The sequence below is a fragment of the Natator depressus genome, chromosome 2 (assembly GCF_965152275.1).
Source record: "Natator depressus isolate rNatDep1 chromosome 2, rNatDep2.hap1, whole genome shotgun sequence".
Lineage (NCBI taxonomy): Eukaryota > Metazoa > Chordata > Testudines > Cheloniidae > Natator > Natator depressus.
In genome coordinates, this window is record NC_134235.1 from 25175041 (window position 1) to 25195391 (window position 20351).

The following is a 20351-nucleotide window of genomic DNA, read 5'->3' on the forward strand; positions in this document are numbered from 1 at the left end:
GCTGTAGAGCAACTGCCTAGAGAACAGATGCTCTTCGCTTTGCAAGATCTCTGGTCACAATCTGCTGTGGCTCCCCCAAATCAAGCCAAGGCATTTTTCACAAATCCAAATCTTCCTCCCCCCACCTTCTGCCCGTACCTGTCTCCTTCCCTAATTTGACAAGGAAGTTCTCAATCAAACAGCCCCACTTCAGCTCTCCAGTAAGCCCGAACTGCTGCATTTCGGGATTTGTAGTTCTCTCCCCTCCCCCGTGTACGCTCTGATCTAAGCAAAACCTGCAGCGCGCTTTCCCACCTCCCTGCGATATTGATCTCTGGGCCGGGCACTATGTGCGACCCTGAAGCGAGGCTCTTCCACCTGGGGCTGTATGGACCCCCGCCGGGGCACAGGTGGTGTGGGGGGACTACATTTCCCAGGCTGCCTCGGGCGCGGGCTTCCCCCTTGTTAGCGTGAGAGCTGCAGGTTGATCGTCTTGGTTGCAGATGAGCAGAGAGAAAACATTGGAGGGGGAGAGAGAGGGAGAAGGGGGGCTAGGAGAAGTGCCTTGGGCAGGCGAATTATGCATGCATTAGGCGAGCGCTGAGAGAATGGCTGTGGAAGGTAAGGGCTCCCCTTCCCCTGCCTTGTCCTTGTGCACGCTGCAGCGCCCGCTGCTTCTGCGGGGGACCCCTCCCCCTGGGCACTCACCTGAGCAGCCGAGGGGCTGGCCCAGGCTTCCAAAGGGGAACGGCAAGCGGGGCTTGGGCCACATGCCTCGGGCTGGCGAGTGCACCCGCTGGGGGCAGCAGATCCAGGTGCCTGAGAAGCGCCCACTCGCCTCTCTCGTACAGCCCACAACCCAGCTCTGCCAGCTCAACCTGCCCTCCTTATCCTGGCTGGGCTGGAGGGGGTCCCTCCCCTAGAGCTCCACCGCGTCTCTTTGCTGTCAACCCCCACCCCCTTTATTCTAGAGGAGCTGGTCGATTATATATCTGATTCATGCCCTCCTCTTCTGTTAGTGCTTGGCTAGGCCAGGGATGGGAATCGTAGCTCCTGAAGTTCACCCCAAGAAGTGCCAGTGTTTTGACTTCTGACATAAGTAGCTGTTTGTGTTTAATTACATTATGGCTGACTTTGAGTGTATAATCAGGTGGCCATGGGAACAAAGAATGGCTCTGAATTGTGTGGGTTTGTTTGTTTCCAGATTAGTAGGGTGCTGCCTATTCCTCTTTGGCCATTATTACCTGGGCTTCCTTGAGGCTTCCTGGGCTCTCTCTATTGTAACTGGTATTTTTTTCAGTTAAATAACTTCAAAACTGGTTCCCAAGGTTCCGATGTTACACACAGGAAAGGCAGTTGAGCAGCACATTCATATCGCACAAAATATCTGGGTTTGTATTTTAGCATGAATTGAGTATTCCATATCACCATTCCTGTCTTGCCCGCCCATATTTTTTAAATGCAGAAGCAGATGCTATAATTATCTCCTGTTACCTTAAATAGCTTCTAAATTTCTGAAGTGTAATATGGTGACACTGTATTATGCTTTCCAATCACAATATAGAAAGTGAATGTAAATCTGGGTTGTATTAGCGTGAGTTTCTAAGATATGGGTGCCAGAGTATGCTGTTGTATCCCACTCTGGCAAGTGGAGAAGAAAAAAATTCAAACATCATAGGCCAGATTTTTACCAAAAAAAAAGCCCAGCTCCCATAGAAACACCTAAATGAAGTGGCAGCTACTGCGTACTTGAGCATTTCTGAAAATCTGGCCACTTTAGGTGGTTAAATAGAAGCCAGACTCTTCTGAAAGACTGACTAAGTGTATGTGGCAGCACTTTTGTTTTACTTCCACTGAGTACTTCAAGGAGGTTTAGGTGAGAGAGAATTTGTGGTTAGGTACACTAGGAAAAATAAACTCTCTTTTTCTGCACTGTTCCTCTCAGAAATTCATGCTGGTTTGAGATGCAGTATATTCTAGTAGACAAAGCATGGGTCCAGGTATCAGGAATTCCTAAAGTCTAATCTCATCCTGGCCACTGCCTTTCTCTGCGGCCTTGGGTCAGTCATGAAGCCCCATGTTTTGAAAAGCATCCTTTAATTGTGGATGTCTCATTTATTGGGTTCCCAAGACAACGCTGAGCTTGATTTTTTTTTTTTTTCCCCAAAGGTGCTAAGTATCAGCCACTCCATTGACAGTCAAAGGGAGCTGCTGGTGCTCTACATCACTGAAAATCAACCCCAAGCTGTCTCAAACTGGACACCCAAAATCAGCTTTGAAAAATGTGGATCCAGGTCCTAATTTTCAGCTACTGCTTGAAGCTATGGTGGCTCGGCACCTCTGAAAATCAGGCCCTGGTTTTCTCTAGGCAGGCACCCAGTGCTAGTGGCTATTTCTGAAAACATGGTTATACGTATCTAAAGCTAGCCTCCCGAAATTAGTCATTTTGAGAATTTGTCCTTAAAACTCGTTATAGGCCAAATTAATTGCTTATCTAAGCAGATGCAACTCCATTATTTTTTTATTTGTAAACCATGATAAATGAAGAGTCTTGGTTTAATTACTGCTGCTTCTGTGGCAAAAAGGGTTAGCAGTGCAAACTGGGTGTGTGTGCTTGGTGCGTAAATAGATGAAACAGACTGCTATTTGGGAGTGTGCCAGTTCACGCACGAGCAGAAACCCCATTATGGGCATTCTATAAACCTTCTTTATTCACTTGATTAGACTCTTCTTATTCTGTCTCCTAAATCCATTCATATCTTTAATAATTCTTGTCATTTCTGCAGTGCCTTCCATCTGAGGAGCTCAAAAAGCTTTACAAATATTAATGAGTTAAAGCGTTGCTAAACCCCTGTGAGGTAGGGGAATATTATCTTCATTTTATATGTGGGGAAACTAAAGCAAAAAGGTTAAGAGGTCTTCCCCCCGGTCACATGGGTAGTCTGTGACAGAAGTGGAAATTGAACCTGGATATCTTACCCACCAAGCGTCTCTTCCTCAACAGGTTCTATCTCACTGGGAGCTATTTGCATTTGCAGGGTAACTGAGGTGAGAGTGGAGTGGATGGAAGCCCCATCAGTATGCAGAAGCCCTCCCCCATTCTTAGGGGAGGATGATAATCCTGTTTCCTTTCCTCCAGCATCTTCTGGGGTCATGTCCCTCTCTCTTTCTTCCTGGGAGGGGAGAGAGAAATGGCATAGAGTGTTTCTCTTGTTCCTGAGGGGATCTGGGGCGTCTCTCCTCTTTATTTCCCCCGGCTGGTGCAAAGAGCTTTTCCCATTGGGCATCCCTATGTTTTTCTCTTCCCATGTAGGCTCTGTTGATTTCTCCAGCTCCTGAAATTGTCCTGTTTCCTTCTTGCTGTATCTCTCTCCAGTTGTGTCCCTGCTCTTCTGTATGTGTCCTCTTTTTGTCTTTCCCTCCGTTTGTGTTCCCTTCTCCTGTGAGACACTCTCCCTTTCTCTCTCTGTGACTGTGTGTGTGTGAGAGAGGAAGGATTGCTGTTCCCACATACTAGCCAGGTAGAATGGCTACCTGTTCTTCAAAGTGTGTGTGTGTGTGTCTCTCGAGGGGGGCTGGGGGGGCGGAATGAACGGATGACAAGGCTTATGTTTTCTTCATGGGATAAAATCATACTTTTACACCGAGGCATATGATTCTTTGTGTGATCAGTGCTTGAAATCATACTTATTGTCTAATCAAATGTTTTAGTCTCTGCATATAGGATATGTGTCATAGGCACCAAATAAGCAATGTCCCTTGCAACAACAGGGCAGGTGCTCTATAGGTGGAAGGAGGTTTTGGAGCCATGTGTCATTCCTACTTCCTGCAGGAAGGCAAGAGAATACTTGTCCCTCACTGCTCCACTCTTAGCCTGTGCATCCCTACCCCGGAAAGAAATAGGAAATTAGTCAGCCGCAGACCTCCTGCCTCGTTTATTTAGTATCCACTACTGGAGGGAAGCCATTCTTTTTTCTTTCATACCTTAAGGCCAGGGGTCCACCTGCATAGCTCTCCTTGCAGGATCAGGGCCTTGCTCAGTCAAGTGTCCAGGAATTTAGCTGGTACAGCAAATACCCAGCACTGGATTAAAAAACCTGGGACTTTTTCCTCCGTGTTGGGGTAGTTGGGCGGGGGTGGCATTGCAATCACAAAAGGTGAGATTTGGTGTAGCTCAATATCCTTTTTGTGTTAGAAAATAAACACCTGAATGGGTAGGGGGAGGGAGACAACTGGCACAACATAGGGCTTAGTTTTAGATCATTATAGTTATCCCAAGAGGTAATATGTGGAATGGCTGGATTAGCGAGTTGCATGGTATCTGTATTTCCTGCTTCACCAGAGAATTGCTTGGGGTGGGGAAAATCCATTTGCAGGCCTTAAAGTGAGCCCATGTAGATGGGAGCACTGCCAAGGTAGGTCTATTTTTAGATCTAACAGTTTTGACAATGCTCCTTTCAGTGTTTGCTTCCCCACAGTAAGAATGAAAGAAGTAGGTCAGAGCTCGTAGAAAAAGCCTTTGGATCTTTGTTACAATGGTTCAAAAAATATTTTTCTTTTAGCTCTTGTGCAGTGGGGAAGGCAGGGGGAGGGGGACTCCAGTACATATTTATTGCTCGTGAAAATGAGTGACTGACTGACAGAACTGGCTAGATAGCACCGGCATACCGCACACAAGCAGCCCCTATGGCTCTGACCTGCAGCACCCTACCCTACCTATTCCTGAGCAAAAATGCTGCTAATTATATTGTATGGTAGTTTTATGACGCATGCTATGGTCTGACTTCTGTCAGTTTGGTTTTAAGCCTGGGTATAGTATGAATAATGCATTGGCTGCTGAACTCCTGACAGTTGACTAAGACTAGGAGCCTAGTTCTTTGTTGCCCTAGGGTCCTCCTAAAATGCTGTGGCAGCGTAAGATAACTTTAAAGGCAGTGGATCTGCACCCTGGGGAATACTGTCACTAAAAGGACTTGCATAGACCTGGTAGGCTCACCTTTGTAAATCCAAGGTAGAAGGCGTTTTGGGGTGTTCTGTGAGCAGGGCTTGGGTTGGAACACTGCTACATTCTAGTTGTGATCAGCCCACAGCCCCTAGGGGGCACAGGTGGTTCAAGTGTAAGTTAGAGCAGTCCTTAGGCTATTCTAACTTATCCAGGGGCCAAGCCACTTTCCTTTCCTCCTCCCTGACACTCCCCTGCTCCTGCACTCACTGAGTACACCTTGGCCATGATAGACAATCAGGCCCTAGGTCTCATTGCTGATTCTTTCAGATCAGCCATCTGCTCTTGACCATGAGGTGTAAAACAGGTAAATCGAATTTTTTCTTGAGAGTCTTACTCCTTTCCTCTGAGAGATCCAGAGTATTGGGCAGTTGCTTTTCTGCCGCAGGCACACTTATGCAGTTTTCCATAGGGCTCCATTCTTTCACCCCTCCTGTTTAACTTGTGTATGAAGCCTTCAAGATTCCCACCATTGTGTGCCACAGACAGTAGCTATGGTGGGAAACTGAGAAAAATGCTAGTGTATATAAGGCCTTGGAGAGTTATTGAGGAAATATAGGTGGCATAGTCTAGTGGATAGGACCTTAAACTGTGAGTTAGAACACTGGGGTTATATTCCTGGCTGGGGGCGGCCAGTTTGTGTAGTTTTTGGTGGTGCCCAGAATGGGTCCAAATCCCGCCATCTCCCCCCTGCCCCGCCCTCCCCCCCCTCCCGCCATGTAAGCCGATATATATTTTTAAAAATAATGTAAAAATGGACTGGAAACAGTAAGCATTTAACAGTTTTCCTATATTACACAATATCACTATCGTAAGAAAAAATTATTTAACTAAGAATATCAACTTTATTAATACTCTTTTGAATATAGAAACAACCAAGCACTCTTGGGTCAATAACCCTCAAAAGCAAATACTTTCTCAAATTAAAACAAAATATAGCCCCTTCTTTTGCAATGCTCTTCAGGAGGCAGCAAACCCTCTTCGTCGTTGTTTGGTGGGGGATGGAGCTGCCCCTTGCCCAGTGTGCAGCAGGAGTGGTGACTGCGGGCGGGGGCGGAGTGGGGGAGGGTGTCACGACATTCACCCAAGCCTCAGCTGCTCAGGTCCAGGAAGCCTCCTCGCCTCCCCTGTGGTGAGTGCCGGGGGCGAGGGGGCTGCTATTACATGTGCACCTCCTCCCCTGCTGCTCCCCCTCACCGTAGCCTCACAGGGGGTGGGGAATGGGGCTGCCCCTTGCCAAGCGTGGGGCAGGAGTGGTGACTGCGGGCTGGTGACTGTGTAGGGGGCGGGGGGAACAGGGTGTCACGAGTCCGACACTCACCCCAGCCCCAGCTGCTCAGGTTCAGACTCCAGGAAGCCCCCTCGGAGATGTCTCCTGGTGGGTGCCAGAGGGGGTGGAGGGACTGTTGTTTAGCTGGCAGCAGCCAGCGAGGGAGTGCAACCCGGAGTGGCAGGGCAGCCGCCCGCTGCCCAGGGCAGGCAGGGATGCTTGGGGGAGGCATGCGAGGGCAGCAGGCGGGGCAAGGGGATGCTCGGGGGAGGCATGTGGTGGCGGCAGGCGGGGCTGGGGCAGAGACCCGGCCCCAAACATTCGTGGAGCTGGGCCCTGGGCCCTGAATATTGCTGGAGCCCAGGCACCACAGGCCCATATAACTCGCCGCCCTGCGGCTGACTCTGCCACTAACCTGTTGTACCTGTTCCCAACCCCCTGTCCGTGTGTCTCGGAGGTGTTTAGATTGTGGGCTTTTTGAGGCAGGGATTCTGAGTCCGTCCATCTCCTGTGAACAGGAGCCATGAGTTGAGGGCTAGTACAAAGCATCTCTTACTTACATTAATGGGCACATATTCATGCAAACAGTAGAATTGACTTCAGCTGGATACTTGTGTGAGTAAGTACTTATCCATGAGACTTCAGGGTTCTACAGCCTAGCCCTCGGTTATTTGCTAAAGGTATGCAGAGAAGAGGCATAGTTATTAAAGGTGCCAAAAGTAGCAGATAGGGGAAGGTGACCAAACTATGGTCTTGGTTACTATTGTTCATTTCCAGAATAACTCCATTCATTTATTTAACCAGAATTATTCTGGATTTGTGTGAGGGCAGCTGGGAGCAGAATTTGGCCAAGGACCACCAAGTAGGAAAGACAAAGTATTTCAGAGAGCTGAACGCTGAATTTTGTAGGCTACTGTAATGGTGCTTTGGGGTTGGCAGATGCCATATAACCATCTGCTGCTTTGGCTAGATTTACGGAGGTGGTAGTAACTGTCGTACTTATAATTTATTTACGTGGAGCTTTACATTTTCAAAGTGCTGTACAAACAGTAACTGGTGAAATACCACAACATCCCTGTCAGGTTATATAAATAAATCGTTGTCTCCATTTTACAAACGGGGATACTGAAAGAGAGAGAAAAGCTGTGATTTGTCCATGATCCCAGAGCACATCTGGAGCCAAGATCAGTTCTCACCAGTTCCTGTGCTCATTCCATTAGAGCTGAACTACCAGAGGTGAAAGGATATTGTAGATAGCACTGAAACTTAGTGCAGTAAACCCTGGAGCACGGCTATGGTGAGGCCAGAAAGTAGGGGTGGGAGTGGAAGAGTAACTTCAATAAGCAGCGTATTCTCCATGCAGCATGAACTAATACTGGCGTAGCATAGAAGAATTAATTAATGCTGCTCTAAACAGCATTACTCCTACATGCTCTGTGACTCCCCTAGAAGGAGTCAGATAGAGCAGTTAATAGGTGCTGGGATTTAGCATGGGCAGGAGCAAGCTGTGTTAGTCCTGCCCATGAGAACCAAAACGTATGCACGAGGAGATACTCATCATGCATCTGGTCAAGAACAGGGGCTGGGGACAGTATTTTGGGTGGATCTCGGGCCTTCTGAATGTTTGTTTATAGAGTTTTGGCTCCTGCCAGCTTGGTATCCTCACTGGCCCTGCAGTTTAGTAACTGCCTTTTTAATCCCATGAGGTTCTGCTACTAATTTGTGTGTGTGTGAATGCTGGGAGGGAAGATAGAGGCCATAAAATTACTCTGTGTGTATTAAATAGTCAAGTTACTGCAAAAGCAAGAAATAGACCCTTTTACTAATTAGTGCTCTTTACAATTCCTCATTCTTCATTTTTTTGGAATTTGTGTAAATGACAGCTTTCTTCTGTATTTTTCTCTAGGAAAGTAATGATACACTTTCAACAAGCAGTGTATTTCTACAAGAGTGGGCTGGGTATCTGAGACAGTAGAATTCAGTGGTATGAGTAAGCAGTAGGAGGTGAGGAATTATATTGTAGGAAGGAAAAAAAAGGAATTTTCAGTCTCCATAGGGAACGGATGGGCTCAAAGAGTGAGAGGTCTGGTAGGAAGAAGCATGTTGTAATAAAATGACGAAAAGCAAGGCTGAAAAACAAAGTCAATTACGAGATTACAAAATAAGTTAAATAGGCTAATGAGAGTTTATAAATATTTTCCATCTTCCTTTGTGTTCATAGCAAATTTAAATGGGGATAAAGCATGGATTCACAGCTGAATCAAAGTCTAATGTATTCCATACACTTACTGGATATATACTTTTATAAACCATATAAGGAAAATGCAAATTTGTGTTCAGTGTATTGAATTCCTTACTGTGACATTTATAACTGTAATAAAAAAGACTTTTCCAAATGTCTGTCAGTCTTCAGGCTTTGTGCGCTAGATAGTCTTTCTTATCTTCAGAAAATATTTCTGATGTTACAGTTGCTATTTACAGAATTGAATGATGGCCTTATTAGGGATCCTTAGAAATATAATTTGTGGTGGAATGTGAATGGCTAATCTCTTAAAGCAGGCTTCTCTAGAAAGATTTTTGTTTTGTAAACTGAGATGACAAAATGCAGTAGAACCCTCTTTAATCTGCACTTCGCTAAACTACACATTTCATAATTCACACCAGAAAACAGGAGTAACTACCCACTTCTCAGCAAATACTTAATAGAATGGTGTCATAAGGCTTCTTGCTAACAAAGGGTGAATTATTTTTACAAAATAAACTACCAAACATTTACTGGCACATTGCAGAATGTGATCTATAGTTCAAATTATACTGCAGTTGCTAAAATTAATTAGCAAAGTACGTTTTGTGATGCACAACCCCTGCTCCTTTTTAATGTATGTTCACCTTGCTTGATTGTGCAATAAGCTAACTGCAGGTAGACCTGCCTCTGTGCACAGCTCATGGCAGGATCAGAGCCTTACTTACAAATTCACAAGATTCAGTCATTTGCAATGAGTCTCCCAGTCATTAGCACGACATTAGAGAGCTACTAATACTGACAAATATTAAAATATAATTATGAATCCTAGATGGAATTGACAAATAACTCTTCAAAAATAATTTGACTTGCATGCTAGTGGTCTTAACTTTCATGATTAAATGCTTCTCTCTTTATGCAAGAAGGAGTTTGCATTTCTAAGGTCACAAGATTATAGAATATAGTAATAAAATACAGCATATTGCGGGAGGAGGGGCACGGAATCTGGATGGCACAAGGAATGGTAATGGATTATCATCTTTTATTCTAGATCATTAGTTAAATTCATCTCAGGTGTGGTAGGAAAGTGACTACTTAGTGACCTATGTAAAATGAGCTAGTGGCCTCTAACTAGTTTCCAGGTATCTGTGTTGCATTAATAAAATTCTTGAATGAGTAAAATTAAGCTTGTGCATAAATGACTTGCAAGATGAGGGCCTAAAATGTTAATTCGGCCTCTGTCCCTCATATATCTGATTTCAAACTGAGCAGGTGTATATTAGATAGGTTTCTGTTCTATAGGAAAGTAAGGGATTTCCTCCATGGCAAAGTAGACCTTTTGTATGGCCATCAGTGGTATTAGAAAGAGGACAGATGATTGGATTGGTTTGACTGCTAAAGAATGAAATTGCCAATTTATCATTATTAGTAATAGTTTCAGCAATATCTGTGCTGCTATATTTTCCACTACGAACTCATGTGTAATTGTTTGACACTGTTGTATCGATGGGCTAGTTTACAGTGATTAATAGTAACAAATGTCTAGACACAGATGTTATTTAATAAAGTAATACCAAACTTTAGCCTTAGAAACTTTTGTTATTATAAACCTACATATAATCTGCATTGAAGTACAAGAAAAAAGATGATTGATGTGGAGCCTGATTGACCAACTGCATGCATTCTACTGACTTTATTGGCCACTGGATTTGTAGATTCATGGAAACGGGATTAGACAAAGTTTGATGCTGCTACCTTTGCATATTACTAGTATTCCAATCATACTTGTTACTCGTCAGCATAGGCAGCATTTTGATTCAGGCTGATCTGTCTATGCCATGGGCTACACCCTGGGCTGGTGTAAATTGGCCAGGTTTGTGGAGCTGTGCTGATCTACACCAGTTGGGGCTCAGGCTCCAGAAGCTGATTTATTCATGTAGTTATAACAATTAGAGGCCAAACAGCCCACTGAAAACTAGAAACAGACTGACTCATTCGAGTCTGAGGGCTTGTCTTCACTGCCGACCAAATCAGCAGCATCAATTTAGTGGGTCTGGTGAAGACGTGGTAAGTTGATGGCAGAGCACTCTTCCGTCGACATCAGTACTCCATCTCCCCCAGAGGAGGAAGGTATGTCGGCGGGAGAGTGTATGTAAATTGAGCTAAGCTAGGTAGTTACATAACCTAGTACTTAACTTAAGTCAACTTAAGTTAACTTATGTAACTTAACTAGCCTACCTTAGATCAACTTACCGCATTAGTGTAGACCAGGCGTGACCGCTTGACAAGTACACACATTGGTTACCTTGACTGGTCTTCCGCTCGGAAAGTTCGCACCTGTAGCTCTAGCCCCAGAGTCAGTTCCTATACAAAGAGCGGCACATTAACTTCTGAAGAGCCGCATGTGGCTCCGGAGCCACAGGTTGGCCACCCCTGCTTTAAATCTTGTTGCATTGGTAGGGATATGGCAAATACTCAGGTCAGACTCAATCTGTAGAATAATCCAGATTCTTGGAGGAAATCCAGAATTTCTCAGGTAGTGGCTTCTGGAAATGTGGGAATCTACTATTGTGTGTGGCCTTTCACAGGTATCTTCCCCCCTAGTTTGGTTGATCTGTCTGGACACCCATCTAAATCAGATGATATGAGACTGCTTTTTTCAGTTGCTAGGGTCGGAATGAGCAAGGAAAGTGAAACACTGTCTGCCAGTGTCTTAATGAATTCTAGGGCTGCTAAAACTGACTGAGAGTTCTTGTCAGGCAGACATCCCTTGAGGGAATGCTGTCTGGCTACTTTATATTAGCTATGAAGAAATAGGTTGAAACCAAGCACCTGTAAACTCACAAATGCTTCATGGAAAGAGTTAATAAGGAGTTTTGAGCCATCCATAAACAAAGAGCCGGATAGGCAGAGATCGATAGAAGAGCCTAGATGAGGCTTTAAAAGGTTGATAAGATTTTGGCAAGATCTTTATTGCCTTGGGGAAATGTTGAATACCTGCTGAATTTTCAGTTGATGTACGTGTGGGTTGCGGGTGACTAATAAGATTGTGGAACCTTTCTGGCTCTCCACCCACTGTGGCTTTGGTTTGTTAACCTTTTCGACACTCAGCAAAGCTGGTCTCCCCTCTTCTTTCCAACCTTTATGGGATTTTGTGGAGGGGACAGCATGTAGGTCGTATGGGGTTATTTCCTGGCATGCGTCAGCTACATTTTTGGGGCTGCCTCCAATTTATGAGTATGGAAGATCTTGCAAGGGATTTAAATAGTTTAATTTTTTTTTAAATTCATGGGGAATTTTAAGTTTTCTGATGGACACTTAGAGGTTAGGACAGGCTCTCCTGGTATTCATTTTTCAAATCTAAATAACAAAAGCAAGCAGATTAGACTGCGATACACACAGAGCAGAACAGATGAGTAAGAAGGTGCTATTTTTACTCAATCGCTTTGCTGAGTAGAGCTATTATTATTGCTAAAGCACTCACCGAATATGCTTTAATGTTGTTTAACTGATCTATTTACCTTTTTAAGCATCAGGCAGTATTTCCACTACAATTAGTAAAATTATGAAATATTTCTTGCCCACTATGCAAGAATGCATAATGCACTGTAGTAGAAAGCGAATGTAGATTTGAATTCAGATTTAGGCCCTGACCTTGCAAGCTGTGTGGTCAAGATCCTACACCCCCATGGAACCCCTTTAGACTTAGTGGAGATTTCTGTGAGCACAGAAGCCTGCCCATATCGATCAGATTGCAGGACAACTAGCTTATACAAATTGAGCAATGAATTGAAAAGAAAAGTAATGGTTTCTGGATCATATGGTTGTGAAGGAAAGCTTGAAAAATGCTGAACAATCCTCACAGGCAAATAAAAAGAACTCCCTTATTATTTCTAAAAATCGTGATTTTAATATTTTGGGGGGACTTGACTCATGATTTCTGAATACTTAAGGCTGACGGTACTGCTCCTGTGGTTCTCCTCTTCCTTCTCAATCATGTGAGTTCAGGGCTTGAAAAGTTCACTTGCCCATGGTTAGAAGGCAGCTTTCCCTGACAGGTGCCATCAGCTGCTGGAGAAACCAAGCTTTTTAATTGAGAAGAACCAGCTAAATCTCACTCTTACTGGAACAGCTCTGCAGAGAAACAGGGACATGGGCAGGAGTTACTCATTGGGAAGGGAAGACTCAAAAACATAGGGAAGGGGTGGGATAGAATAGAGAGACACCTCTTTCGTAGCAAGCTGAGGGGAGAGGCAAATGGTGGAGAAGCAGTGACCCACGTCATGAGTTGAGTTCTATAAAACACCTTGATAATTTTCTTCCCTGTTGAGTTCTACTCAGTTAACTTTGCAGTTCTTGGAGACAAATTCTCCGTTATGCTAAAGCCCTTTTACATGTGTTAGCTACACACTATTTTCCCCCTTGAGTAATAAGCTGCTGTGAGAAGCCTAGCCTTGGCCTTGACCAGCTAAACCAAAGTGAAAGCTATTCCCCTGTGCTGATTGTAGGGAAAAGGTTGAGTTAGCTACCACCAACCTGACCTTAACCTCTTTTCCTATCCTAGACAAATATTGAGAGGGATGGACACTAAAATTAAAAGGGGAGAAAAAAAACCCTAAACTTGTCTGAGTAAATACTGTAGATGGAATTGACTTATATATTCTAAGCTTACTGAGAGTGGGGCAGAAAAAAACAGTCAGTGCAAGCAAACGTTCTTTGTATGTGTGAGAGGGGCGGGCGGGCGTAGGGTTGGATAAATATAAAAGCACTGGGAAGTAGAGGAGTGCTCCCGGAGCAAAATGAATTCAGCTAAATGAGTGCAGTGACCCCCTCCCCCCAATCATGGTGACCCTTTCATGGTGTTTTGAAGGAACAAATTCAGTACAACATTTGCTTACTCTGTTTAGTCTATCCCAACTGTTTAGTCATTTAAATTGATGGTAAAACAAACAAACACAAAAAAACAGGATGGCAAACTTGAAATGTCTTTTTCCTTCCTTCCTCATAATATCAACAATTTTGCAATGGGCTTTTCTTAAACCGCTTGTGTTTGTTTGGAATAAGCCTCCTCTCTCTCCAGTAAAAAGCCATTGGAATCTGAATCCGCCCGTCATATCCTTTTGCTAGCAGTAATTCTTTTACTTTTGTGTCCTGAAGGATCCCACTATGCAACATAACTGAAACAGTACTAATGTTATTTACCTCGAAAGGATGATGGGCTGAGAGTGGGCAATGTGATTTGTTTTTTTATTTAATTACATTTAATTTTAACCCTTTCAAGTGATGTTTATGCTTGCACGGAATCATGAAATATTGGCGCATTTATTCCCCCCAGACATGGCACAGTGAGGGGCAAATCAAAGTGGCCTCACAAGATGTCGTCTTCCCCTCCCCCCTCCCCGCCAAAATGAAAAATAAATTAAAAATCTGCATTGTCTTTGGGCAGTGTGAAAGAAATGGGTAAGAGCAGGGATAGAGCAGAGGAGCTGCAATCCACAGGAGAATCGGAATGTTACCTGAGGCAGCATTAACTTCCACTGTGCGCTTTGTGTCTCTCCCCTTGGGAAAGGTAGAGCACAGATGAGGGTTGGCAGCCAAAGGCTATGAGAAGACTCTTGGTCCTATTGAGCTTCTGTAGCAGAGGCCAGGGCATTTAAACAAGGATGAATAAGAGTACCTCCATGCAAGATCTATAGGGGTGAAGTGCTCAGCTTTCTGTAGATTCCAGGGTTAGTGCTTCCTTATGAATGATCATTTCCTACCCATTCTCTGCCCCACTGCTTGCCTGGACCAGGGTTTGTCATGAGAGACTAGTATACTATATAGATCTATATAGTATACTATCTATAGTATACTATCTATATATACTATATATACTATAGTATACTATCTATATAGTATCTAGTATACTATATAGATTTGTATACTAGTGTCAGCGCTGTTGCAATAATTTGTCCTTCTCTGTGTGCAAGAGGGGAGCATATAGGCATAGCCAGCAGGACAATCTGCCTCTGCCTTGAGGATGGAAAGTCCTGACCCAGTATATTTTCTCTTATCTTTCTATGGTCTGAGGTAGACAGTGCAGGTTTTTCCACATACTCCTTTGTTTCAAGTAGGTAGACCACCTGATGCAGGAAAGATCAGACCCTTTTCCAGTGTCTTATCACCTAATAGTGAATTTATCCATAAACGAATACATTTCTGTAACACCCCTGAAACCTATGATCACAACACTCGAGTTTAGGAGACCGAAAGATTCCCTTGGATTGTGCACTGTAACAGATTGGCAGGTTCTAGGACCATGCACAGAGATGCTAGGCAGCCAGATCAGGTGAGTCCTATTACCTCCAACTCCGGAGCACATCAGAATTTCAGTGTCTCCCTGACATGCAGAGAACTAGAAGGGTCCTGCAAGGAAAAGTTTTAGGAATAGCTAAGATCAAAAGTGGTGCTTATGCTGAGGTTTATTTAAATTATAGTCGTGTAAGGTAACAATAAAGGCAAAATCAAAGAAGGGTTAAAGTTGGACCAGATCCAGAACATTAATTCTGGCATTTCCTTACTTCTGAGTGCTTGACTTTTTGAAACCTTAAAGTTACCCATGCAATCTTAATTTGGCTCCATTGTGCTTATCGTTATGAGATAATCTTTTTAACTATATTATCACAGACTATTTTTTTTTTTAATCCGAGGACTCCTACTCATTGAGTGTATAGGCTGGCCCTACTCTAGGGAAGAATCAGGGTTGTGTAGTGAATAAGTCTCTTGTCCCTAGGACCCTGGCCTCATTTGTTGCAGAAGTTGGAAGCTATGCGGTGAATGAGTCAAGGGGGTGAAGGAAGACAGAGGATGGACTCCTGGTTAAGGTGGTTGAATGTTGCCCTGGAGAACTGGATTCTATCCTTGTCTCTGCCGGGGTTCACCTGTGGTGCAGGGCAAGTCGCTTATCATAGCAAGATGCTGTAGGTTCCTCATTTTCCTGAGTGTTTGACTTGTGTTCCTAGAGTCTAATCTTCAGCTGTGAGCACTCACGTCTGCGACTGAGGTCAATGAGAGTTGTACTTTGAAAATATAAAGTGCAGGTAATGCTCAATACGCGGGGGAGGGGAAGGGGGAAACAGGCTTTGGGTGTGTTAAATTGTACACCCAAAATTAATGGACAGTTTTGACATTAATATCTCTGTGCCTTATTTCCCCTTCTCTAAAATGGGGGTACAATACCCCTGCATCTCACAGGGTTGTTGTGAAGATAGATTAATTTATTTTTGTGAAGCACTCAGATATTATAGTGAAGTGCACCATAAAAGTGCCCATGAAGAAGTTTAATAATTCTGTATTGAGAGCAGGGTTTGAATAAGGCCTCAAGCTGCACATTGAACAATGAGGATTAAACCAAATATTGAATGGTTTGCTCATTAAGTCCATCCTATGCAGTGCTACTCTTCTTCTTGGCCACACTTACTCTTCCCCTTGGGGCTCCCTGGCCAAGTCCCAGTCTGCTTTCCCTCCTGGCCTCCTTATACTAGACTTGTACCCTCAGCTCTCATCTTCTGTTCCAGTCTCCTTGACTAGCCAGTGCTAGTCTCCTTGGCCTACTGGCTCTCAGTCTCCATCCCCCATAGCTTCCATTCTCCTTGGCCAGCTAATCCTAGTCTCTCCCACCCCAGGATTCTTATTCCAATCTAGTCCCTCCACTGCTGCTGTCCCCTGGTTCAGACCTCTGTCCCCCCAAGGCTCATAATCTGGGTGTCTTTCAACAGGAATAGCAAAAGGTCCGTTCCTGACACCAGTGTAACACCACCCCACTCTCTCACTCTCTGGCAGATTTCAAGTCTCTGCATTGAGGCAAAACAAAATAATCTTTCGGTGAATCCAAACCCTCAATTTTTTCAGATGGCTTAATCACGGTAACCACCTGTTCCTCTTCCTCCAAACACTGGCATTTTCATCCTTTCTCTTGTTTGTTTTTACACTGGTCTACACTACACAGTTAGGCCGACCTAATTATATCGGTGTCTACACTACAGCCTTCCTCCTGCCGACTGTAAGTGCGCTATTATACCGACATAATAACTTCACCTACGTGAGAGGTATAGAGCTTACGTTGGTGTAGTTATGGTGACGAAGTGTCTGTGAAGACACTGCCTTACTTACATTGGCTGTTAGCTGTGTTTCCAGTTTCAGGGCAGGAGCCATGAAATTGACAAGAAAGTGAGGCAGCTAGAGCCCAGCTGCCCCCACTCCCCTGGAGAGCTGGGTGGGTGGACATTGCTCCTAGCTGGGAGCCGGGGCAAGAATGGATCCCGCTCCCGCCTGGGAGCCAGGGTGAGAAGCCCTGGGCGGCTGGACCCCCAGTTCATGGCTGGGAGCCAGCAGCCATGTCAATTTCATGGCTTTGTTGCATCTTATCTTTGGTTAGGGTGTAAGCTCTCAGGGAAGACACTGTGCTTTCCTATAAGTTTTTACAATGCCTCACACAATGGGAAATAATCCTAATGGGACCTTTGAGTATCATGCCTACTCTTTATTACCACTGCTACATTTAGCTCCTTATTTTTTCCATTTCAAGAAAACATTTAATCCTGATGGTTTCTATGCAGCACCACAACAAGTCCCTTTCCTTTGTAAAGGGATAAAGGAAAGACTATAATCTACTGTAAGAGAACAGGGTTGCGATTTACAATGATGCTTGGCACTTCTGTAGTGCCTTCAGTCTCATACACTGCCATTGTTAATGAATTTCCCCTAACCAAACCTCCATGACTTCCAATCACTCCATAATCATCCGAGAGCTAACGGGCAGATGGAAGAAATTGTGGCACACTTGTGGATGAAGTAGCTTGTCTTACATCATGTAAGGTGTTTATGGAAGTTCCAGGAGGAAAACCCAGATTTCTTGGCTCCCAGGCTTGTGCTTTAACTTTGTTTCCTAATTGAAGTCTTCTGCTGGACTAAGACTTTGGAATCTCAGTGTACAGATTTTAAAAGGGCATCTGGGATTTAATGAAAGGGCTTTCTAGTAAGAGAGTACCTGCTCACGGGCTCTGGGCTCATGCTGCTTTAGCTTGGTTGTCCACGACAGTTTTTCAAGGCTGATCTAATGGCGGGTAGAAATGAGACCAGTGGGTTAGAGTGAGAGAAGGAAGCAGAACCACCAGTGTGCAGGCAAAGCAAAAACATTTTAATTCTGTATTGTTTTCTTTAGTGGCTCTTCAGTTTCATTCCCCCTAGGAAGAAATATTGAACAAAATTGCCTGCGCTAATCCCTTTTGCAAATAGAGGGAGACTGGACTATTAATTATAAATATGTCTGAAAACAGCACAGTAATCAGAAAGTAAAAGGTAAAAATCTGAGTACTTGTTTACATGAACAGGAAGCAGCCTCAGGATCAGTTTATTTGAAAGTCTATCTGTTTGTATAAAAGGTTGTTAATTCATGAATATGGGAATGTGCAATTACAGAACAAAAAAGCCCAGTTAAAATATCAACACAATTCTAAATTCCATTGCATGTTTCTCTGGGTTTTCCTATTTCTGGCTGTGTGTCTTTAGTATGCATAGGAGTGTGTGTGTTCATAGAGGTGTTAAGTTCCTTTCATTTGTTCATATGGTGGAAATGTTAATTTTCAGTGGTGTGAAGGGCTTAAGGGGAGACAATTAGCTGTGTAAGTCATTATTCTCATTTATTGAAGTAGCCTTTCTGATTTGCTGTGCATGCCCCATGCATGCGTCCCATACTATTTAGGAACTGAAGTACTTTATTAAGCAGATAACTTAATGGAACAAGTAACGTAAGGTTTTACATTTTAAAAAATACAAAAAACTTTCCGTTCCATCCCAGCAATAAATGTACGAGATAAATTTAGTTCATGCTGATAAGACCTATATGATGGCACTTGGACCACAGAGATGCTCAAGTACCTCAGTAGATATGCTACAATAACCTGAATAGAATAGTATTATGCAGTGTTGTTTTCCTTCTGTTTCCTCCTGTCCTATCCTGTCTCAATATCAAGCTACGATATCTTTGACATGATCAGAAGTAACCCTAGATACCTGTGTGACTATCTGTACTCCATAATAAATGTTTCCCATATTAGGCTATTTTTTATTCCTTCCAGTGCAGTGTTCTCTCTAAGCCATATGTGTTGAATTTTCTCTAGCTATCCATTGCAATCTGAATCCCAATGGCATTGATCATCCTGTCCACACAGAAGATATTAACCTGTCACTTGAAGGTGAAGGAGTTGAGTTGCCCTCACGTAAGAATGATAATACTCAAAAGGTGCTTGAGTCGAAAGGGACACCCAAGAGACAACAGGTGGAACCAGAAACATCTAAGGTAGGTAAATTCAGATCACTGCTTATTTTACAGAACCCTGAAGTGTGCCAATATGTCACAGAAGACACAAAGTCATGGACAATGAGAAAAAGCAGCCGCAGAGGGGGGAAAGTGTTGCAGCAATAGAAAAGTATAGCTACACTAGGCACATGCATAACTTGGTGCTTCCACTGTTTTATATCTGTCTATATGAAAAGAATAAAAATAGTTGAATTGCTCTATTGCAGGCATTGCAAAAGAGGTAAGTTTGCAGACTGATTTTAAAACAGGATAGAACGGTGACTGAGTGGACCGGCGTGGATTTGTGCTTTAACATGAGTTTGTGGAGACTGAGGGCTAGTCTAGACTGAGAAGTTCAATTGGCATAGCAACATCAATTCGGGGTGTGAAAAATCCACACGTCTGAGAGACGTAGTTAAGCCAACCTAATCTCTGGTGAAGGCCGTGCTAGGTCGATGCAAGCGTCCTTCCACTGACCTAGCTGCTGCCTCTCAGGGAGGTGGATTACCAACAGCGACTGGAGAACCCCGCTCATCACTGTAATAAGTGTCTACAGCTATAGCGCTGCAGTGTTTCTAGTACAGACATACTGTACCCTGAGTTTAGTATGATGCATAAAGTAATTTGAAGTAGAATGTACCCAGTCAACTTCTTCACATCTGACATCACTGTGAATAGCTATACTTCTGGTGTGAATTTTAAAGACAAATAAATTGTCTGCTTTGATTTATAAATTGACCTGAATTTTTAGTTTCTTATTCACATGCAGTAGAGATACTCATCAAATAAAGGTGAATGCTCCAGTCATTTTTGATATTGGACAATAACCTGTCTCTATGTATGGTCACGGCAGATATGTTTTTAAGTGGAATGAAAAATAGAAGAATTGTAAAATATTTTGGGCCAGATTCTGTAAAAGTTCTGTCAATCTTTTGGACCTTGTAAGCCCTGAAAAACTAGAGTGGGGGGAGAGCGGTGGGGGAGCAGGGAAGAGAGAAGGGTGGAGAGGAACTTCTGCAGAGTGGAAGACTGATTATTTTTACCAAATCTGGTACTTCAGGGGTTACTAGAGCAGATAAAATGAGTAAAAAATGAAAGGTCAACAACAGTATTTTTGAATAACTTTGAACAAATAAGTACATTTCCTGCAGTTGATAACAGTAAATTTAATAATGTATACACAACCATTATGAATTTTACTTTTAGAATCAATTAACATTTGATATTTTGCACAATATCCTGGCTTGCTAACAATAGATGCTTACTGTGAATTCACTATAATAGTGTTTATCTAAGATACCTGCTTATAACCGATGCAATTAAAACTCACATCATCCTTTCTTCAGTAAGTCAATTAACTGAATCCAACCCAGGCTGACAGCAACAAAAAGCAGTTGCAATTTGCAGTCTGTTCAGTGGCCCAGGTCAAGTGAATTGTTGGCTTCACTTAAATCCTTGCTGAACAGGTTTCCACATCAGTCTGAATCTTTTATTTGCAGTCTCAAAGGGTATGTCT

The 20351-nt window shown here is 43.5% G+C and overlaps 1 protein-coding gene across 1 annotated transcript in view; it reads left to right on the top strand.

Annotated features, from left to right (window-relative positions):
• Nucleotides 1-471: 471 nt before the first annotated feature.
• SAMD12 (sterile alpha motif domain containing 12) overlaps nt 472-20351 on the top strand; it is a 231598-nt gene continuing 211718 nt past the window's right edge. The window contains exons 1-2 of the mRNA XM_074943920.1: nt 472-600; nt 18657-18835. Coding sequence (XP_074800021.1) covers nt 588-600; nt 18657-18835 — 192 coding nt within the window. The 5' untranslated portion in view covers nt 472-587. The remainder of the gene's footprint in view (nt 601-18656; nt 18836-20351) is intronic.